Source organism: Prunus avium, chromosome 2 (assembly GCF_965620075.1).
Source record: "Prunus avium chromosome 2, drPruAviu1.hap1.1, whole genome shotgun sequence".
NCBI classification, from domain to species: domain Eukaryota; kingdom Viridiplantae; phylum Streptophyta; class Magnoliopsida; order Rosales; family Rosaceae; genus Prunus; species Prunus avium.
The window spans coordinates 36,965,822-36,988,805 of record NC_142285.1 but is presented as its reverse complement, the minus strand read 5'-3'; the positions used below and the strand labels follow the sequence as shown (position 1 = coordinate 36,988,805).

At 36.0% G+C, this 22,984-nt stretch overlaps 3 protein-coding genes across 3 annotated transcripts; all 3 read right to left on the bottom strand.

The window, feature by feature from the left end:
* Window positions 1–1,491: 1,491 nt before the first annotated feature.
* On the bottom strand, window positions 1,492–3,007 carry LOC110765508 (NAC domain-containing protein 71). Its single transcript, XM_088248053.1, has 4 exons — window positions 2,810–3,007; window positions 2,291–2,580; window positions 1,987–2,112; window positions 1,492–1,781 (listed from the first exon to the last, which is right to left on the bottom strand). The coding sequence occupies exons 1-4, from the start codon at window positions 2,952–2,954 to the stop codon at window positions 1,686–1,688; spliced, it is 657 nt and encodes a 218-aa protein (XP_088104179.1). The 5' UTR covers window positions 2,955–3,007; the 3' UTR covers window positions 1,492–1,685.
* A 4,545-nt stretch (window positions 3,008–7,552) lies between these two features.
* Window positions 7,553–12,060, bottom strand: LOC110765507 (uncharacterized). Its single transcript, XM_088249654.1, has 7 exons — window positions 11,740–12,060; window positions 11,324–11,613; window positions 11,083–11,187; window positions 9,351–9,451; window positions 8,343–8,518; window positions 7,867–8,156; window positions 7,553–7,718 (listed from the first exon to the last, which is right to left on the bottom strand). The coding sequence occupies exons 1-7, from the start codon at window positions 11,942–11,944 to the stop codon at window positions 7,653–7,655; spliced, it is 1,233 nt and encodes a 410-aa protein (XP_088105780.1). The 5' UTR covers window positions 11,945–12,060; the 3' UTR covers window positions 7,553–7,652.
* A 1,549-nt stretch (window positions 12,061–13,609) lies between these two features.
* LTA3 (Dihydrolipoamide acetyltransferase, long form protein) lies at window positions 13,610–22,128 on the bottom strand. Its single transcript, XM_021968659.2, has 23 exons — window positions 21,836–22,128; window positions 20,876–20,926; window positions 20,565–20,619; window positions 20,456–20,489; window positions 19,519–19,565; window positions 19,347–19,391; window positions 19,109–19,182; window positions 18,671–18,740; window positions 18,221–18,412; window positions 18,085–18,129; window positions 17,895–17,968; window positions 17,177–17,246; window positions 16,533–16,928; window positions 16,023–16,083; window positions 15,899–15,943; window positions 15,719–15,802; window positions 15,219–15,295; window positions 15,054–15,116; window positions 14,632–14,702; window positions 14,484–14,544; window positions 14,310–14,370; window positions 14,137–14,217; window positions 13,610–14,017 (listed from the first exon to the last, which is right to left on the bottom strand). Exons 1-23 carry the CDS (start codon window positions 21,928–21,930, stop codon window positions 13,959–13,961), a joined length of 1,911 nt encoding a protein of 636 aa, XP_021824351.2. The 5' UTR covers window positions 21,931–22,128; the 3' UTR covers window positions 13,610–13,958.
* Window positions 22,129–22,984: the final 856 nt, after the last annotated feature.

Genomic DNA, 22,984 nt, shown 5'->3' with positions numbered 1-22,984 from the left:
GAATCCTTACACCATCGGCCCCTCTGTTTAGTTTAAACGTCATGTTAACTTTAGAATTTTTAGTGCAACTTAAGAGAAAAAGACATAAAAGAGAGATTTTACAATCTTGGCACTGCCATGTGATAATGGTTTTGATTTTATTCTTCTCTGTATTTATATATAATAAAAAATGTATATTTTAGAGTTTGTGATTGGAGAAATGGTGATATATCCAATAGGTTTTTGAAACATTTCAACCAACAAGTCTTTCATGAACTTGTTCACCAAGTAGTCTTCTTCGACCCCACCTCAAATATTTGCCTCCATATTCTCTGCACCAAAAGTACCATGATTCACATTTTTCTTTCTTCTTTCTGTTACATGCTCCCCACTTGCCAATTGCCATTGTAACTCTTTCTAGTAAATCAGATAATCTAACTTTTGATAAAGATATGGACTGATCACATCGAAAACTTTATAATGAATTTCAATGCAAATGTGTAATTCATACATGGGCAATTCTGCACCATAAATTATGGATATTATTGTTCACATCGGAACAACTCTATCAAAGACGGTTTACAGCCCTAAGCACAATCTCTTTTGGCTTGCAATGAAACAAGTATTCGACTCAAAACATAAAATTTTAAATAAAAAAGAAAAGAAAAGAGAGACACCGAATCCTAACATTAGTAAAAAGGAAACTCATTTTCCGCAACTATTAAACAAACATAATGAAATGATTTGTTCATTTGAGAAATAATTGAGAGAGTATTTTGTTGTTTTGGCCTTGGGAGAGTACATAAATACATACAAACCCGAAATACTTACGTGAATTAAAAATAAAAATACAAAATTCTGCACATTAAAAAGGAAATTTATTCTTGAAAAATCGTAGTGATCTTTTCCCGTGCCATGTTTGTAAATTATCATTTGGAATTAGATGGGAAGTCATGCAAAACCTTTTTTTTTTTTCTTTTTTCTTTTTTATGTTAGAAAGTTTAGGGGAGGGAAAGGCTACCCCCACACCCAGGGCCAGGGCAAACCCCAGATCTTTTCGTATTTACAGATTACCCACCAAACACAGAACTACTGGCAGCAGGACTTGAACACTGGTGGGGCGACACACAGTGCAGAGACCTTACCCGCTAAACCAAAACTTTGCACCATTGGTACCTCAATGATTTTGCTATCACCAAGCAATTGAATTTCATGTGACAAAAAAAAAGTTACAAAGAAAGATGGCACAACAACTGCGAATGTACAAGCAATGGATATGATGGGAACAAAAATACTGTGATTTTCTCAAATAATTTGAGAGTGAACCGCCACCATGGTTATTTCTGGCAATCTTTCCTAGCTTAATTTAAAGAGCAGGGCATCAACCCTACCCAGAACGGGGGAGCTTGAGGGCATGACCATAACCATTGTTGAAGCAATAAACTATCCTTTTTCTTTTTTCACCTGTGCTTTGATATCGTAAAATTAGCGAGACTATAAGAATTAAAATACTAAATGTGAATTTAGTGAGATTAAGAATTAAAATACTAAATATGGAAATACCAATACATACAATACAGTACAATACTCACAAGGATACAATTGAAAAGAAAATGAGATAGGTTTAATACTAATACATATAGTAAGACTACAGCAGGTCATGTAGCCGCAGGAGCAGTCATAAAAGTAATATAGTCATTCTCATGCTAAACATCTGCAACTTCTGTGTCCATCTCCAGCATGTCATCCTGCAGCTGAAGTGCAGGAAAGATTAATTCGAGATCTTCTGGCTGGGGATGTTCCTGTATTAAGAATCACAAACAATCAAGCGGTTAAGTTTGGATATACCTATAATAAGACGATCGTATTGAAGGAAGTTGAGGTGCCATTTCAAAACCAATTACATGTATTGAGAGGAGTTGAGCTACTCCTCGTATTATCAATTGGTTTGGTTATAGAGTGGAACCTCAACTTCCTTCGTGGTATCAGAGCGAAAAACTATCTCACCTCTGGAATCCCATGCCATTCAGTATATGCAGGTTCAGCTTTAGCATAGGTTGAAGTATGCTGCTTATCGGCTTTTTTCTTCAAGGGATCGGCTATTTTCTTCAAGCGACAGAGAACAAAATCCCTCTGCATAAGTTGGAGACCCCATATCAAAATCAAAAGTACCTTCCTACATTAAGCCATTAACTACCAGCAATTGCAATTCTTATAAGAGCATACACATGAAAAGCAGTAGTAGTTCTTGTAACACACTAAGCCAATGGACAACTTAATGCTGCAGAATCCCAGGATGAAAAAGAATGACCTGCTGGGCGAGCTTAGGATTAGGGTTGGCTTCATAATACTCGTACATGACCCAGTTGGTCTTCTCCGATTGACGCACACGACCTTCATAGAAGATCAAGCTCCTCTTCATCCCAATGACAGCTTCGGACCCTCGAGCCCTGATCAGACGTTTTTTGCCTGTGATTTTCCAGAAGCCTCGCGGAGTGACCCTGTTGATGCCAGCGCTGTTGATGCACTTGTAATCTCTTGGGCTGAAGAAGAACCACTCCATATCCTGATATGGGGACTCTGGCTCTGTGAACAAGAGCCCTGCAAATGCAACACAAAACAAGTCTTGATGTACCAAATACTAAAAACACAACAAGAATTTTTAGTTTTTTCAAGTCATGAAGTACTTAGCAGTAAAAACAGAACAAGATTTTGTGTTGTTGGGGGTAATTAACAACAGAACAAGATTGTATAAACATAACAATCATGCAGTATTAATGAGAAATGTGTAGATAAGTAAGGAATTAGGAGAGAAAGATTAATGGATTACCAGGAACATCCCAAGGCTCGTGCTTGCAGATATCAATTTCAGGGATGATGTGGTCGACTTTAAAATCCTTGTCCTGTTTCTTCTTCCTCAAGTAGTGGTTCACCAGTTCCTCTTCAGTGGGAAGGAATCTGAAGTGTCTGTCCATCTCTCTCTCTCTATGTGGATATAACAAGCAAGAAGAAGCTGCAATGGCATCAGCAGAGTGAAGAAGTATTTTATTTTATAGGCAAACTCACCCCAATTCCTCCAAGGAATTAAGTCCTGAACTTCCCAAACAAGTTTTGTTGACACGTCACGTTTTTTTATTTATTTTTCAAATGTTGCTTTTCATCAACCCCTCTGGGAAGTTTTAGCTTTTACATTTTGGAATCTCCCTCAAGTCATAAAATCTGTTCTTTGAGTAAGTTAGCAGTCCTTTTTGCTAATTATGGGTTACAAGTAGGGATGACAAAAATCCCCGCGGGAGCGGGTCTCCGTTGGGTCCCCGACCCTAACGGAGGAAGATTTCGGGGCCAAATGGGTATCGGGCATGGGGATCCCCGAACTTGAAAAATCCCCGACGGGTATGGGGAGGGGATGGTATTGGCGTCCCCATCCCTGAACCCGACCCGAAAATATATATGTTTAACCCTAAGTTAACCTCCCTCTCCTAATTCTTCCTAATCTTCTTTGGAATTTCATATTGATGTGATTTTGAATAGTTGAGTTAAACTTTATAGTTAATTTGGATGTGTTGAATGATAATTTAATATGAAACTTAATGTTAAAATGTATTATAAATTTTTTTTTATGCAAAAAAAATCGGGAATTAGGGGCGGGTATGGGGGATAGTCCCCCGACGGGGATGGGGACGGGGATTCCCCGAAACCTATTAAATGGGGATGGTTTAGGGGATGGGGGCGGGGATGGAGAGCGGGGACGGGGATGGTATTGTCATACCCGGCCCCTACCCGGCCCGTTGCCATCCCTGGTTACAAGAGCGAGATTTGTTTTTTTCAAACGTTGGAAGTTCATTGAAAGAGGCCAAAGGCCAGATGAGAGTGGGGTACAAACAAATTGTCTACTATGGTAGTAATGGTACCACCCCAAACACCACCCAAAACAGCACCCAAAGATTCACCGCGGCAGCTATAACCTAAAAGAAATCACCACTCATTAATTTACATCAAAGAAATTCACAGGCTTCTCTCTGCTCTCAATTAACAAAGCAGACAGTAGTGCTTAAAGTAAATTTTGCTAACCAACCAAAAGAGGTAAAAATGTGCAAAATCATGACACTACAAAACAAACATTGACTATGGAAAAGTGCTTTCTCCAGATTCCATTGTAATTTGCATTGGCATTGCTGGGTTGTTGTGATTGGAGAAATGGTGATGATATATCCAAATATGCTTTTAAAACTTGGCCCCCAAGTAGTCTTCATGAACTTCCTCACCAAGGAGTCTTTTTCGACCCCGCCTCAAATATTTGCCTCTATTATGTGACTAAATAAAGTACACTATTATTCACCTTCACATAAAATGGACACATTCTAATCGAATCGGAAACTTATTAAGAATTTCACCATAAAAATCTAATTCACGAATGGGGTGATTCTGCATTATAAATTATGGACCACATTATTGATCACATTAAAACTGCTCTATGAAAAACGGTTTACAATATAATTCATCACATAAAAAATGCTATATTAAAGACTGGTTACAATATGATCGAATTGTGCACCAATTGTCAATGGTAATTTGTAGCTCTCTTTCAAACCATTTGGACCACTGAAAAGGTTTGGGTACAAGAATTCTATATATAGTGACGGTCTTATCTAAGGCTCTTAAATGAGGCCCTATGTGAGAGTCCGTTTTTTCTTAAATGATGATTAAACTAAAATAATTGTTATATATATAGATATATTTATCTTACTCTATTATATATATATATATATATATATATATATATCTGATTCTATATATTTGTATATTCATTAGTAAAATGATTCTTGAATGGGTAGTTAGGCGTCAACAAGGCATGCTAGTGGCCTTGTCAACTCACCAATAAGAATTTAGAATAGGATTGGAATCACAACGTGTCTATAGGTAAAACTTTCTTATCTACAAGACCATAATATATATATATACTTTACTTGGGTAAAAAGTACATAAACCGCTAATGGTAGCCGACCTATCCTTTATACATATAAGTTATATTGTATTTGAATTCAGATTTAGTAGCAAGTAAAGTTGGAGTAGCTTTTTACTACTAGCTGACATTAGTTAAGCATAAGGTGGCAAGTTAGTTTTCATTTTATTGACACCTGCACCCACATGCAAGTATTAAAACGTTAAATATAGTAGATCTTCTTCCTTGGAGAATAAGTAGGCAAGTTCTCCTTTTTGTTTAAACTTATCCATAGTTGTTGCCAATTCTCAACGCTAGTAGGAACCGACATTCTCTAAGTATAAATAGGTCCCTCTATTATTGTTGAAAACACTAGATAACAACCTTGTGTAATATTAGAGGTTGCACACAGGGAGGAGAGAAAGAGAAAGAGAGAGTGGTAATAATATTCTTGGAGGAGTTAGAGTATGTAGAGCTAGGATTGTGACAAGTGTCACTTAGTCATTGACTGATGTTAGAATTAGTTAGTAAGTTGTTGTAATTAGTTGGAGCCTTATAAAGCTTAACTCTCTGTATTGTATGGTTCTCTGAGAAAATAATACAGATTTGTTCATCTTCTTCTTCTCTCTCTACTTCTCTTTTGTTAACAAGACCCTCACTATAGAATGACTCGGGTCTATAATTGCCTTGCAATGAAACAAGTATTTGACCCAAATAAAAGGAAACTTCATCTACCGCAACTATTTATTCATTTGAAAAAAAATTGAGATAGTAGTTTGTTGTTTTGGCCCTGGGAAAGTACTTATACATACAAATACGAATATTCTACATGAATTCAAAATAAAAAGACCGAATTCTGCACATTAACAAGGAAATTTATTCTTGAAAAATCCTGATATTTTTATGTGCCATGTTTGTACATTATTCCCTTAATTTACAGGGAAGATGACATTTGGTATTAGATGGAAAGTCATGCAAAATTTTGCACCCATTGGTACCTCAATGATTTTGCTGTGTCACCAAGCAAGTTGAATTTCATGTGACAAAAAAACTAGATACATTCATGTTGGGATGGGAATTAGGAACCCTGGTTAGGGAGTTGTACGCAGCGGTGTATTGCAAAACATGAGGTTTTCTCAAATGCAGAAGAAAGTTGCGTAATGTGAGTGCCAATTGATCTGTAGCTATATATGACTCCACGTCACGTATCAATCGGCACTCATCCTGCAACAATCTCGCATTACTTATCCTGCATTGAAGAAAAATCATGCAAAGTAGCTTTCTGTCTCATATTGTTATTTGGTATTTCAATTATGTTGGTTTCTAAGTTCTTTTATTCAACTTTAAGTTAAATAAGAAGGAAAAAGAATATGTGACAGCTTTTTGTTGGAATTAGGAACCCTGATTAGGGAATCGTAGGGCTGTATTGCAAAACATTAGCTTTTCACCAATGCAGGATGAAAATTGCGTGATGTGAGTGCCAATTGATCCGTGGCTTTTCAGGTCACATATCAATTAGCACTCATCCAGTAACAATCTCGCATATCCTGCATATTGGAGCAAAATTCTGCACAGTAGCTTTCTTTCTCATATTGTTATTTGGTATTTTCAATTATGTTAATTCTAAGTTCGTTTATTCAATTTTAAGTTGAAAACTTTGATTGTTTAAATCAATTGTCTCTAATGTTTGAAACTCTGAATTCGTCTTATTCATCGTCTTATTAAAGTATCATAAGATTTTGAAATTTTACACAAAATCCCATAAATCTTACAGACTGCCTTAATAGTTTATATGATTTTTGTAGGACATAATTGCTAGGTTTGGCAAGCAAGAGGCAATGCCAAGAGAGTTCTTCACGGATTTCGTGAAGGTGTCTCAGGACAAAGGCCGTCACTTCACTCTCGTCGCAGCTCGGCTTGAGGAGATGGGTTCTTTCTATGGAGCATTGCATGCTCACGACGGCCTATGGGCCTCTGCCGCTGCCACTTCCAAAGACCTAACCGCACCCCTGGCCGTCGAGCATTGGGTGCATGAGGCAAGAGGCCTCGATGTGCTGCCAACAAACACCTCCTGGTTCCGAAACGGAGGTGATGACACAACAACTGATATGCTAGACAGCGTGGTCTACCCTGAAGAAATAACCCACTGTGCTGCTGGAGTGAAGTGGTTAGTATCTTTGCATGCGGCTGGTGTCTGATGATGAAGAAGATGAAGTGATTAAAAAGTTTCATGCAAATGTGAGGTCGTATTTTCAGGGGGACTTTGAAGCCTCCTTTCAATGAAGAGGTGAGGAAAGCTGCTGGGTTTGGGCCTCGTTCTCGTTGGTATGAGCCTCTAGCTGTCAAGGAGCAAGGCACCAACCCTACCCAGCATGAGGGAGCATGAAGGGCATGACCATCACCATTGTTGAAGCAATAAAATATCCTTTTCTTTTCTCTGTTCACATGTGATTTGATATCTTCAAATTAGCGAGATCAAGAATTAAAATACTAAATATGGAAATACCAATACAATACAATACAATACAATACAATAGTCACAAGGATACAAATGAAAAGAAAAATATAGGTTTAATACTAATACATATTACTGAGACTTGAAAGTGACAGAGATAGGTTTAATACTAATACATATAGTAAGACTCCAGCAGGTCCCATGCTAAACATGTCTCCCACTTCTGTCTGTGTCCATCTGCAGTGTGTAATCCTGTAGCTGAAGTGCAGGAAAGATTCATTCCGGTTCTTCTGTATCCTTCTTATCTTGTATTTTCTTCAAGCAACACAGAACAAAATCCCTCTGCATAAGTTGAAGACCCCTTATCAAAATCATAAGCATTTGCAATTCTTATAAGATCAGTGATCACACACTAAGCCAATGGAACTTGATGCTGCACAAGCCAAACACAGCACAAAATATATAACAAGCATGGATGAAGGAGAATGACCTGGTGGGCCAGCTTAGGAGTAGGAGGGTTGGCTTCATCTTCAATGAGAGAATATTCATGCATGACCCAGTTGGTCTTGTTACCTTCATAGAAGATCAAGGTCCTCTTTCTCCCAATGGACCCTCGAGCCTTGATCACACGTTCTTTGCCTGTGGTTTTCCAGAAGCCTCGCGCAGTGGCGCTGTTAGTCCGAGCATAGTTATTGTCGATGTACTTGTAAACCCTAGGGCTGAAGAAGAACATATCCTGATATGGCGAGTCTGGCTCTGTGAACAGCCCTGCATACAGCCCTGCATTGCAAATGCAACACAAAACAAAATATCCAAATTTGAAACCAACCCAATTCAAGTTTTCAAGTACCAAATACTAAAAACACAAGAAGAACTTTTTTTATTTATTTAATTTTTTTGGGGTTTAATTAACAACAGAACAAGATTGTATATACATAACAATCATATACAGTATTAATGGATTACCAGGTACATCCCAAGGCTCGTAGTTGCTGATATCAATCTCAGGGATGATGTGGTCAACCTGTTTCTTCTTCCTCAAGTAGTGCACCAATTCTTCTTCAGTGGGAAGGAATCTGAAGTTGCTGTCCATCTCGCTCTCTCTCTCTCTCTCTCTCTCTCTCTCTCTAAGCAAGAAGAAGCTGCAAGGGCATCAACAGAATGAAGTATTTTATAGACAAACTCACCCCAATCCCTCCGAGGAAACAAGTTTTGCTGACACGTCACGCGTTTTTTCTTTTTCTTTTTTTAAATGTTGTTTTTCATCAACCCCTCTTGCAGGCTAGCTTGTTAGATACTTTACATTTTGGAATCGCCCTCGATCAAGTCATAAAAATATTCTCTGGTCCTTTATTAGTAAGTTAGATGTCCTTTTCCTACGTACATCGAATTCCACATCAAAATATGAATAGTTTTACCAGGCTAACAAAAATTGCGTCGCCAAAGTGATGTCAAATTTAAATAGATGACACATTGCTACATGTAGACAATGTTTGATGAATAAATTTAAGGTCTAATTACATTTAACATCCATGTGGTTTAGAGTATGTAACACCCATGTGGTTTAGAGTATGTAATAGATTGTTCCATATCTTCTAAAAATTGGCAAAACCAAAGTTATGAATCCTTACACTATCGGCCCCTCCTGTTTAAACATCAAGTTAACTTTAGTTTTTTTGGCACAACACTCTTTTTGCCTTCTTTTTTTTTCTTACATGAACTACAAATGGGATTTTCAATGTTCACTCAAAAACCCTTTATCTAGATTCTTCTAAAGACAAATGCATACACTTCATGTTCACTCAATAATTAACATCAAAGAAATTTACAGGCTTCTCTCTACTCTCAATAAACAAAGCAGAGAGTAGTGCATAAAGTAAAATTTTCTAACCAACCAAAGCAGGCATAAATGTGCAAAAGCATGAAACTACAAAGCAAACATCGACTATGGAAAACTCCTTTCCATTTCCTAACCTTTTCAAGATTCCCTTGTAATTCGCATTGGCATTGGTGGTGTTGCTGGGGTTGGCTTTGAATTTTAGATAAGTGCTAATTGGGAGCCTGTTCCTTCCTTCCTACAAAAAAATAAAAATAAATAAAAAAAGGGAAAAAGACAAACATGAGATATTTAAACAATCTTGGCACTGCCAACTGATAATGGTTTTGATTTTAATGGGATTTGTTTTTTAGGGGTGTGAGGCATCCATCTTATTCTTGATTGGAGAAATGGTGTCTAATAGGCTTTTGAAACTTTGCCCCCAACTAGTCTTTCATTAACTTGTTCACCAAGTATTCTTCGACCCCACCTCAAATATTTGCCTCCATTCTCTGCACCAAAAGTACCCATCATTCTCATTTTTCTTTCTTCTTTCTGTTATCTGCTCCCCACTTGCCGATTGCCATTGTACCTCTTCTAGTAAATCAGATTATCTAACTTTTGATAAAGATATGGACTAATCACATCGAAAACTTATAATGAATTTCAATGCAAATAATGTGTAATTCATACATGGGCGATTCTGCACCATAAATTATGGACCACATTATTGTTCACATAAGTACAACTCTATTAAAGACGGTTTACAGTATAATCAAACCGTGTCTATGAAGCCTTAGCACAACCTCTTAATAAAAAAGAACATAAGACCCGGAAAAAAACAATGAAACAAGTATTCGACCCCCAAAAAAAAAACCGAATTCCAAACATTAGTAAAAAGGAAACTTATTTTCCGCAACTATTAAACAAACATAATGAAATGATTTACTTGGACCCAAAAAAAAAAATATTCATTTGAGAAAATAATTGAGAGAGTATTTTGTTGTTTTGGCGTTGGGAGAGTACATATACATACAAACACGAAATACTCTACATTAATTCAAAAAAAAAAAAGATGACCGAATTTTGCACATTAACAAGGAAAATTTATTCTTGAAAAATCGTGGTGATCTTTTTAAGTGCCATGTTTGTACATTATTCCCTTTTATTACAGGGAAAATGACATTTTGGAATTAGATGGGAAGTCATGTAAAATTTTGCACCCATTGGTACCTCAAATGATTTTGCTGTCACCAAGCAAATTGAATTTCATGTGGTAAAATTACTGTGATTTTCTCAAATGATTTGAGAGAGAACCGCCACCATGGTTATTTCTGGGAAATCTTTCCTAGCTTAATTTAAAGTGCAGGGCACCAACCCTACACAGCATGAGGGAGCATGGGGGCATGACCATTACCACTGTTGAAGCAATAAACTAAATTTCAAATTAGTGAGATTAAGAATTAAAATACTAAATATGGAAATACCAAATACAGCATAATACAATACTCACAACACAAGGTACAATTGAAAATAAAATGGCAGAGAAAGGTTTAATACTAATACATATAGTAAGCTCCAGCAGCAGGTCATGTCATGCTAAAAATCTCAGACTCCATCTCCTCCGAGATGTTATCCTATAGCTGAAGTGCAGGAAAGACTAATTCCAGTTCTTCTGGCTGAGGACATTCCTGTATTAAGAATCATAAACAAGAGCGAGCGGTCAAGTTTGGATATACCCATAATAAGACGTTTGTATTGAAGGAAGTTGAGGTTTCATTCGAAAACCAATTGCACGTATTGAGAGGAGTTTGTCTACTCCTCTTATTGCTAATTGATTATGGGGTGGAACCTCAACTTCCTTCCTGGTATCAGAGCAAGCTATCTCACCTCCGAAATCCCAAGCCATTCATAATATGCAGGTTCAGCTTCAGCACAGGTTGAAGCATCCTTCTTATCTGTTTTTTTCTTCAAGCGACACAGAACAAAATCCCTCTGCATATATAAGTTAAAATGATAATCAATTGCAATTCTTACAAGATCACACACAAACACATCAAAAGCATTAGTTCATGAAACACTAAGCCAACAGACAAAACTTGATGCTCAAGCATGGATGAAAGAGAACGACCTGCTGGGCCAGCTTAGGATTTGGAATGGCTTCATCTTCACAGAGATAATACTCGTGCATGACCCAGTTGGTCTTGTTACATTTAGGCACACGACCTTCATAGAAGGTCAAGGTCTTCTTTCTCCCAATGGACTCTCGAGCACCCTTGATCACACGTTCTTTGCCTGTGTTTTTCCAGAAGCCTCGTTCAGTGGCCCTGTTGGTGCGAGCGCTTTTGTTGATGTACTTGTAATCCCTTGGGCTGAAGAAGAACATATCCTGATATGGCGACTGTGGCTCTGCATACAGCCCTGCATTGCAAATGCAACACAAAACGAAATATCGAAATTCGAAACCAACCCAATTCAAGTCTTTAAGTACCAAATACTAAAAACACAACAGAACAAGATTGTATATGCCTAACAATCATGTATTACCAGGTAAATCCCAAGGCTCGTACTTGCAGATATCAATTTCAGGGATGATGTGGTCGACTTTAAAATCTTTGTCCTGTTTCTTCTTCCTCAAGTAGTGGTTCACCAGTTCCTCTTCAGTGGGACGGAATCTGAAGCTGATGTCCATCTCTCTCTCTCTCTCTCTGTGTGTGTGGATATAACAAGCAAGAAGAAGCTGCAATGGCATCAGCAGAGTGAAGTTGTATTTATAGACAAAACTCACCCCAATCCCTCCAAGGATTGGGGTCTCCCTCAAGTCATAAAAGTATTTTCCGTTCTTTGAGTAAGTTGGAGGTCCTTTTCCTACATTGAATTCCACTTCCACATTAAAATAGAAAAAAAAATAAGAATAGTATTACTAGGCGGATCCTTACACATTGCTAAAGTGATGTCAAATTTAAAGAGATGACACATTGCTACATGTAGACAATATTTAACGAATAAATTTAAGACGTAATTACATTTTACATTCATGTAGTTTAGAGTACATATGTAATAAATTGGTCCATATTGTTTAAAAATTGGCAAAAATAAAATTACGAATTCTTACACCATCGACCCCTACGTCAATTTATACGCAAGTTAACTTTAGTTTTTTTAGTGTAACATTCTTTTGCGTTTCTTTTTTGCTTATATGAATGCCAGGTTGATGACAAAATGCCCTATGGACAATAAAGAAGAACTTCTTAAAAGAAAATCTTAACCTTCTAAATGTTGAAAGAGATTAAAAATGGCTGACATATGTAAACCAAATTTATTTAACTCAAATACACAGGGCTTACATGCACTTCATATTCACTCAATAATTAACATCAAAGAAATTTACAGGCTTCTCTCTGCTCTCAATAAACAAAGCAGACAGTAGTGCATAAGGTAAATTTTGCTAAACAACCAAAGCAGGCAAAATTGTGGAATAGCATGAAACGACGAAACAAACATTGACTATGGAAAAGTGCTTTCCATTTCCTCACCTTTTCCAGATTCCACTGTAATTTGCATTGTCATTGCTGGGTGTTGTGATTTGTGGTGATATATCCAATAGGCTTTTAAAACTTACTCCCCAAGTAGTCTTCATGAACTTCCTCACGAAGTAGTCTTCTTCGACCCCACCTCAAATATTTGCCTCTATTCTGTGACCAACTAAAGTACACTATTATTCACCTTCACGCAAAATGGACACATTACTAATTGCATTGGAAACTTATTAATAATTTCATCACAAATATCTAATTTACGAACGGGATGATTTCGCACTATAAATGATGGATCACATTATTGATCACATTAAAACTACTCTATTAAAAATGGTTTACGATAGAATTCATCACATCAAAAATACTATATTAAAAACTGGTTTCAAATTACAATATAATCAAACCGCGCACCAATTGTCAATGGTAATTTGCAGCTCTCTTTCGAACCATTTGAACCACTGAAATTGATTGAGCACAGCCCCTAGAAGGATCTATGCTGGTGAGCAATGTTCCACTAACCACAGAAGTAGCTAGCAAGCCAGGATTTCGAAGTGGGTTGTAGTGGCATGGGCTTTAGACATAAGCTGTAATTTCTTTTGAATCTTTTTCTGGGTTGTGGGCCTCATCTCCGTACAATATCCATAGGTCCAACACCTACACCATATATAGGTTCGGTTATAAACTCGAATACCGTTCGTCGGGTGCCTTAAGTGCAAAGAGGAAACTTTATCTTCCGCAACTATTAAATAATTATAATTAAGTGATTTATTCATTTGAAAAAAGAATTGAGATAGTGGTTTGTTGTTTTGGCCTTAAGAGAGTACATATACATACATACACGAAATACTCTACATGAATTCAAAATAAAAGGACCGAAATTTGCAAATTAAAGGAAATTTATTCTTGGAAAATCTTGATATTTTTCTGTGCCGTGTTTGTACATTATTCCCTTTTATTGCAGGGAAGATAACATTTGGAATTAGATGGGAAGTCATGCAAAATTTTGCACCTATGGTACCTCAAAGATTTTGCTGTCACCAAGCAAGTTGAATTTCATGTGACAAAAAAGTTCTGCAAACCAAGTTGGCATAACAAATGCGAATGTACAAGATGGATATGCTGGGAGCAAAAATGCTGTGATTTTCTCAAGTGATTTGAGAGAGAACCGCCACCATGGTTATTTCTGGGAAATCTCTCCTAGCTTAATTCGAGGCTTCTCTCCTGTCATTACAAAAGAAGCCTTTGGATCTCACTGAAGTTAGAACGTAAAGCTGAGAGGAAAGAACCTGCAAGATGGATTGGGATTAGACCTCATAAGCAAATGTCAAGAAATATAATAGGAGATTGTATTTCATATCTTTTTTTTTTAAGCTACAGTTTGGAAGAAGCTTGTAGCGTTATGTACCTCCAACTTTGCCATCAAAAACGCGATGATCGGCCGATAATGTCAAGTTCATTTTAGTGACAACTGCCGGCCTCTCGATTCCTGGAGTGAGGGAAGTTCACTTTATTATCCCATTCCATAATGCATCAAATTTAGACTGCTAAGTAGAATATATAATCAACAAAATATCTTACCATCACTTCCAATTACTGGTTCAACAACTTTGTTCCCTCTGCCAACTGCAAGGATACTGGCCTGAAGAAGTAAAGCAAAATTTACAAAAGAGATACCAACCATAAGAATATCTGTACGTTGTGCAGTTGAGGCATGTTAACTATGCATGAGAGAGAGAGAGAGAGAGAGTGAACCTGAGGTGGGTTTATAATTGCACAGAAATGATCCACTGGAAACATCCCCAAGTTTGAAATACTGCACAAGGAATGAGGAGTATTTCATAACTACTACATTTAACAAAAGAAACATGGATAAAGCAACTAATAATACTACAAATTTCACCTGAAAGTTCCTCCTTGGAATTCATTGGGCTTAAGCTTTCCTGCTCGTGCCTTCTCAGCTAGTTCCTTGACCTGAGAAGCAAATATCATCGACCAAATTGAAATTTGAAGAAATGTTTAATATGACTTCACTTCCGAAAATAAAATTCTAAAATGAAAAACCTGAAGGAAAATGATGGACCTAGACCAAGTTTGATTCTCAACTCATAATTCTATATTGGATTGACTGTCATTTGACTTGCCACAAATTTCTCACAGTTCCAACTTACCATAAAGCCAGAGCCTAGAGGGCATCACATTAAGAAGTAATGCCTGTTTCTTAAGTGTGAACACATTCTCAGATAGATAAATGGAAAGGGAAATTATGGAACCCAAAATGGAAAAAAAAAAAAAAACTAACTAAATTCAAATTACTGTAAGTACCTCTGAGGAGATTGCTGATATTGTTTTCTGATCTGCATTCCTCACAATTGGAGTCATCAGACCCTGTACCAATACCCTACATGTCATTGGATGCTGTATAATACCTTTTTTTTTTTATAAGAGATGCTGTATGACAACTTTAAACACTAATAATCATAAAATTACCTTTTCGGTAGCCACAGCAATCGATATATCAACAGAATCACAAAAAAAGACTTCTCCTTTTTCAGCATCCCAGTAAGCTGTTGGGTATTACAATGAAAAATGTGTTATTGTCGTCTAATATTTGATTAGAAGTTCATTCCAGAGTATTGAATTGAAATAGAAAAACAAAAATAAAAAAATTTGACAGACTATAATAACCAAAATATGATGTTTAAAAAGACAACAACAAAAAATTATTCCAAGACTTGAACTGTGAATCGTGGAATTCTCTAAAACTACACTTGATAAAAGTGAAAGTAGCTGGCCCCCAGTATCGAAATTCCAATAAGTATCAAAGTTTCTAGTTTTATTATGGATTTCAACGAAAACAAAGTTGGGAAAGAAAAAGGAAAATGAAAGACCACAGAAACTAATACAAAAACTCTGATAAGCATGTTCAACTAATACAAAATTTAACAAAAACTGGAAAGAAAAAGTATCACATGTTCATGTGCCATTACCATTTGCTTCAGGTACATTTCTCAGGGCAACAGCTACAGCTTTGATGACTATGTCATTCACTGAAACTTTAACATTATGCCGCTCTGCGATTAAGGAAACCCGTAGAAAGAAATGATTTGCTTGATTCAAGAATTCTCAAGGATCAAGAATAAGAACAATTTGAAGTTCATAATCCATACCTTTAAGATCCTTTCTAAGAGAAAGAAGAGGGTCCAGTATAACATCTGAATCAAATAAATTGACAAATTTTAGATAAAGGTTAATTTATATTAACAAAAATACTTCATCAAATAGTTACTTGACCTGATGATAAATATAAGTGAGGTATGTTTTGTTTTGATTCCAGCAATCTGGTAGCTATAACCTGCAAAACAAAATATGAATCCCATTGTGACACATAGAAAAGAATCGATAATAAAAACAGAATACCTAATTATCTCATTGTCAGATATATACATAGATACATTTGTATTGAGGCCCTTACATGCATCTCTCTCTCATGCAGTGCCAGACTTTTCTAACCATCTTGGACTTCATAATAGTTTTGTATAAATCGATAAAAAAAAAATTTAAAAATAAACCTTAAGCAAGCAAATGCTAAACACCTAACAGCCCTTGTAATTGTGTCGATTTAAACTCCCACACTTTCTGCCACAAGCACGGCTGGCTTTAAAGCTGTGGACATAATTTTGTTTAAATTTGATAGATACTTGTCAATTACACAGACAGATGAAATTTGATGAATTAATTCAAAACTGACAAAATAAGCAAATTCTTTTGCCCAAATCTAACTATCAAGTCAATGAACCCTACCTTGCGGATTTGACTATTGGGAAAATCTTCAAAAGAATCTGCCTGCTTTGAAGACCTTGACTCTGTTGATGTTGGGGCAGAAGTCTTTGGATGCACCTGAGCAGAAGGAGTTGTCTTTTCTTTAGATGAAACTATTGTAGTTCCTAGTCCTGACTTGATTGCAGCTAAAACATCCCCTTTCAGCAGTGTACCATGAGCACCTGATGCTTTCAATGACGATGTATCCAATCCATGTTCTGTAATTAGCAACTTTGCTGCTGGACTGATCCTTTTAACACTAGTTTTTTCTGATCTAGTTGCATCTCTAGTATCCTGATGGATTGGTTTTTCTTCTTTGACAGTGGAACCACTGAAAACAGCATTCTTTACAACTTCCAAATCAGCTGCATCCTCAACCTTGCCAAACAGACAGAATTAACATTTTCATATGTCCTAAGACGCTAGTAACTGTTTGAAGGCAAGAAGTCAGGAAAGTGTATCATAAATTAACCAACTGACAAAGAACTAAATTACTTTATCTACTAATAAAAATGAGAGAACATAAAGAAGGTCGCTGCCATGTTATGATCAAATTAGATGCAAATTAGTCCTAAAGGACAAGCAAGAGACAGATCATGGAGTCCTACAAGCATTTTTGAACTTACTGTTACTGCAATTGCTTGGCCAACAGCTATATCCTTTGAACCTTCTGGTGCCAGTATCTGAGCCAAGTATCTACAACCAAGATTCCATTAAAAAGATAATTTCAAGTTTACTCATAAAAAGAGCTGCTTCATAAACAATAAGATATTCATCTTTTCAAGATATTCACCAAAGCAGAAGCAGAATGATCAAGAGAAAACGTTCACACTATTACTTGGTTAGAATCAGGATTCCTACAGCTGAACATGAACCTAAAATCTTAAACTATTATGCAGAAAACATTGGATAACACAATGTAAAGTTGCAAACGAAAATCCTCTTTTCCCACGTTCTCTCCATTTAAAATTTTACAGTGAATTCTTAGACAACTCAATACTAGTCTACAAAAAGATTCTTCGTAAATCCCATTTACCATGTTGAACACATATAGGCATATGTTAATAAGACATGTATCCAAAAGAGCCTAGGTTATAATGCATTTCAACTAATTAAAGCATGTCCTCGTGATTTTTGTTCAATGGCAATCTACACTACAACCAATCTACATGTCCTCATGATTAAAGCATTTCAACTAATTAAAGCACATCCTCACGATTTTTGTTCAATGGCAATCTACACTACAACCAATAATTAATACAGTGAGGACACAGAGAAAATTAACATAAGCTAAGTTCTACAACAGATAAACTCAGCATGAGAGTGGAAAAAATAAAAAATTACCCCTCTTCAAGACATTCAAATTCAACAGTTGCTTTGTCTGTCTCTATCTCACATATCACATCACCCACTTCTATCTGTTTCACATATGATCAAGAAAACAGTCCGTGTTGATATGGTCAAAAGTTTTAAAGAATTGAGACGAAAATGTATTCCAACGAAAATTTAAAACCTTACATTAAACATAACTAACCTTATCTCCTTCTTTCTTTTTCCACTTAGCAATGTTTCCCTGGCTCTGAACAGGAACACATGAAAAGCAGCATTAAGTTCTATAGGAGGAAACTCATCTATAATCATAGCAGAAAATCTGATTTAAACTTCCTTACCATTGTTGGGGATAAAGCTGGCATTTCAATAAGAATGTGAGGAGGAAGTTCTGATGTGTTTATGCCCACAGAACTCGTATCTTGTACCCCATCTTCCCTCTTGACATTCTGTTGTGGTGGTATATCCTCTTTGACCTCAGATCCACCCACCACATTAGCAGGGAGATTTTGGATATCATCTTTATCCTCAACCTTGTGAATGCACACAAATTAGTGTCTACAACAACTAAAAGCTTGAGTGGTAATCAAAGTAAATGCTTAAACATTAAAACAAAAATTAAACATTTTTCAATAAAATACTTTAATAATAAATAAATAATATATAAAAAAACTTGTCATTTGAATGACACGAATGAATATATTTTTGTCACAATTGAATTAAAACTCCATTTCATAAGTGGGTGTGGGTATTTGTAAAGCAACCATGGCTAGAGAATAATCCCAGACTACCGTTATTGCAATAGGCTGTCCCACAGGCACATCTTTTGACCCTTCAGGTATCAGTATCTTGGCTAGAAACCTGCAAAACAGAAAGTTGAATAAAGAAAGGTACTACCGTACTAGTGCAGTAAGCATCACATAATTCAAACTGTTCTTGCGCTATGCTCTAAATATTAGTTAAAAAACATGATATAACATAATTACAGAATATAAAAAAGGAATGATAACTAAAGTATTTGCAAAGTTTAACATCAAAGATGAAAAATAATAACAATAACAAAATTACAAATATTATAGAAAGAGAACATTTTCATTGTCTATGCCAAGCAAAACATTTGGAGTGAAAATTGGGACCATATAAGTTTTACTCCAAAGGTAACATAAATCATGCATCATATACTGCCAAATTCTAAGAGATTATAATAATAGAATAAGAATAAGAGTTACCCTTCTTCAAGGCTTTCAAATTCAACGGTAGCTTTGTCAGTTTCAATTTCACATAGTATATCACCCACTTCAATCTGTTAAATCAAAACAGCAGTCAGGAACACAATTTACTTACAAAACCAACATACTGTTATCTGCTATATCGTAAGAAGGGATATGTCTTTGTGCACTTACTAAATCAGCTCACATGAAACATAACCTAGAACACTCATTTTGTGAACATGTTGGTGGAACATACCTTATCCCCTTCTTTCTTCTTCCACTTTGCAATGTTACCTTGACTCTACCAGGTAAAAATGGCAAGTTAGTAATAAACAAGTGAGAGAAAAGAACGTGACCTAAACTTGCTAATAAATTAAGGGTGACACATGGCAGATGTTTAGAAGTAAAATTGTTTCCCACATTCTTACCATTGTAGGAGATAACGCAGGCATCGTGAGGACAACATGTAAAGGATCTGTAATCACAATCAACTTAGTGACAGAAGAATATTATTCATTGACAACACAAGTATAATAAATGTTCCTCTGGCTAAATTTCAAAGCAGACCAAAATAACCATGATATTCGCCATCGGTGAGCATGGCACCAATGCTTTTAGCCCTCCAATTAAACTGAACAGATAAGCATTGTTTTGAAATTTTAGACAATACCACTAATCCAAGAGAACCAATCCAATCCAAACCGTTTTTAATCAGTTAGTCCAGTGCAGATAATTGTTTCTGATAGCACGACACAGTTGCCAACATGGCTAGATGCATTAAGTGTCATCACTAAGAGGAGGCCAAGTTAAGGGTTGGAGCAGAGAGAGGGAGAAAGGGAAGGAATAATCAAGGCAATAATGGAAAATAGGTTGGTTGGGGTAAGCAAGAATGAGAGAAAGTTAAAGGTTCATAATATCTTCTATATCTCCCTAGTAACCAAGCACCAAAGCAATAAACTCAACTTTTGAATTTTAATTACTGGCAGTCTTTCAGTTTGGATTGGATTGGTCGATTAATCAGTTCGTTAATGTTTTTGCTCAATCCCAATACTGCTACCTACATATGGAAGCACATCTGAGACATGTAAGACGCATGCCAAGCACATTTTCACATCCAACATGAGTCAAAAGTGGTACCATCCCTGTGAATGGTCTCCATGACATAGATCCTAAGAATACAATTTGGAAAGTCTCTTGCATCCCTCCTCTCACACTAGATGATAAATTATTTGCAAAACTCATCATTATGAAAACACTAAAAGAATAAAATCAAGTCCAGAAACCAAATGCAAAACGACAATACCAAGTCCAGACACCTTTTAATTTTTAAAAGAAGAGACTTGCAACTAAATGGAAAAGCCATACCTGCAGTTGAGTAATAATTGACACCCGTCCAAGGCTGAAAATTATAAAAGCGTCAAAAAATAATATACCTATGGATAGGTGTGTGCTAATGTACATTTCAAACACTCACCTTGAGCTTTGATAGTTTATCCTGAACTCCAGTGAGCATGGACAAAGTTGCAGGCCTGATCAATTTCATTGTCAGTGAAGATCCAGCAGAGAGAGAGAGAGAGAGAGAGAGAGAAGATGAAAATAACTAGGGAAAACAAGTGGTCATAAAAACTAGCCTCCTCTCATTGAAAAATGGTAGGCCACCATCAAATTAAACATCAAGAATTAAGTAATCATCAATCCATGATGCTGGATATATGGATGACAGAATTATGCAACCAGAACTGAATTTTGCAATAACATCCATGTAAAAGGTCAACAATTACAGACCTTAACAGAGTATTATCACCAAGCGTAGTAGAATTTTGCACTCTGAAAGTTCTGCACCATCAAACAAAAATAGAGATTAATTAGTAGTATTGTCACCAGCATCCCAAACTTACTTTAAAATCAACGACAGAAAATGTGATAGCACCATTGACTGGTAAACAAAAATAAAATACCATATGATGATGCTTTCAATTATGTACTTTTTTCTTTAATAAGGAAGTTATTGAAAAAGACCTATCGCGCACAATTACTCAAACAAGAACAAGAGTTTGAAGCTAAAGAGCACCAGTGACCACAGGGTTGAATCAAGATCATTTCTCACATAGTTTAAGTGAAATTTGATAACATGATTTCCACAGTAAAAATCTTAGCTTATACTTTTTCAAAGGAATAAACCCCACTCACGTATTTACATATTCAGCTAATCCTTATGCGTGAGAGAAATAATATGTACATAGTACAGTGCAAAGAGAGAAACCCGCTTTAATCCTAGAACTGGTGGATGTGTTTATATTGAAAGAGTTTCCTTGAATGCTGAAAAACTAGATTCAAATTCAATCTGCAACTTCGTGAAACAGAATCCTTTGGTTTAACAATTAACACCCTCTCCAATTAGCAAAATCACTAAAACCCATTTCTATTTCATAAACAGAACGCACATTCTCATCAATTAGTGAAAAACATATAGTCCCTACACCGCAATTACAAATTGCCTCTACTCAAACTGATAAGTATGCCAGTATTAAAGACACTCTTAACACTTACCCGCCAATCCCCAACTCCCCAAATCTCAAAATTCTCATCATTCCAATCTAAATTCAGTCAAATACCAAAACTATCAACAATATTCCACCAACCCATTTCAGAAAAATCAATACTTTACTTTAAAAGCATCCCATACAATTCATGAAATGAACATATGTATCGGAAGTGATTGACAGAGGACGAGAGAGAGTGTACCGAGTGAGTGATCTGGTGGATGAGGAGAGAAGGCGAGCTCTCAAGAGAGAGGGCGCGCGAGAGATCACTGGGTGTCGAAGCCGTGAGAGCGCCATTTTTTTTTCCTTTACAGAGAAAAAGAAAGTGTCTTTCTTCTTTTCCTCGTTAAAATTCTGCTCAATGCCACACAGAGAAGGAGAGGTGCATATATGAATTTGTGATTGAGCTCAATATTTTTGGTGGGCTGCGAAGTTTGAACCAACAAGAAAGTCAGATCCCATGTACTAGCAGACTTACCCACCTAACCTCTCTATAGTTTGTACATTTTTTTTTTATCATTTATAAGGCTCTTCACGCATGTTATATAACTAGCCTTTTCACAAGCGCTTTTGGGCATGCGAGAGGCTTTTTTGAAAAAAAAATTAAATGTGTGTAAGAATTAAAAAATAATAATCGGTTGTTCTGTTTCATAAAAATAGGATCCATTATCTGATTTTTCTTTTAATTTTAATTTTTTTAAATATGAAAACGTGTGAATTTACCATATTATCCTCATTTAATTAATAATTTCAATTCTTAATGTTTGCATTAACCAAGGGCATTTTCTAGTATTTTGAATGTTTCACAATTCTCTGTCTTTTGCTATATATATATATATAATAGTTGATGAAGGGTTATATTTTTTTATATATTTTTTATATACTTTGTTGGTGTATTTAAACTCCATTTAAATTTATTTCCAATATGATTGTGAATTACTTTTTAGTTCTTCAAATTTCGTAGTCGATAGTTGTTTGGTTGAAGTGAGAGTTATTAATCCAGGTACAATGGGATGTGAACACTACCTTGGACAACTAATCTGACTCACATTATTTTTTTCAGTCTAAGTCTAACCCACATTTGTGTTGTAATTATAAGATTTAATAAGTAACCATCTTTTTATTAATTAGACCCACCACATTAGTTTAATGAATTGATATAATACAACTAGTATGTGTACGTATATGAGTACTTGCCTTTTGGCTGGAGCAAAAGATCCAAGCCCAACATTGTTCTCTTTTTACTGGCTAATGAGGGTGACTTTGAATATGTTTTGATTGATACACAGTGTGAATATCAAAATCATTATAATTTGCGTATGCTTGAGGCATTTTGATGCATGCTTGATCA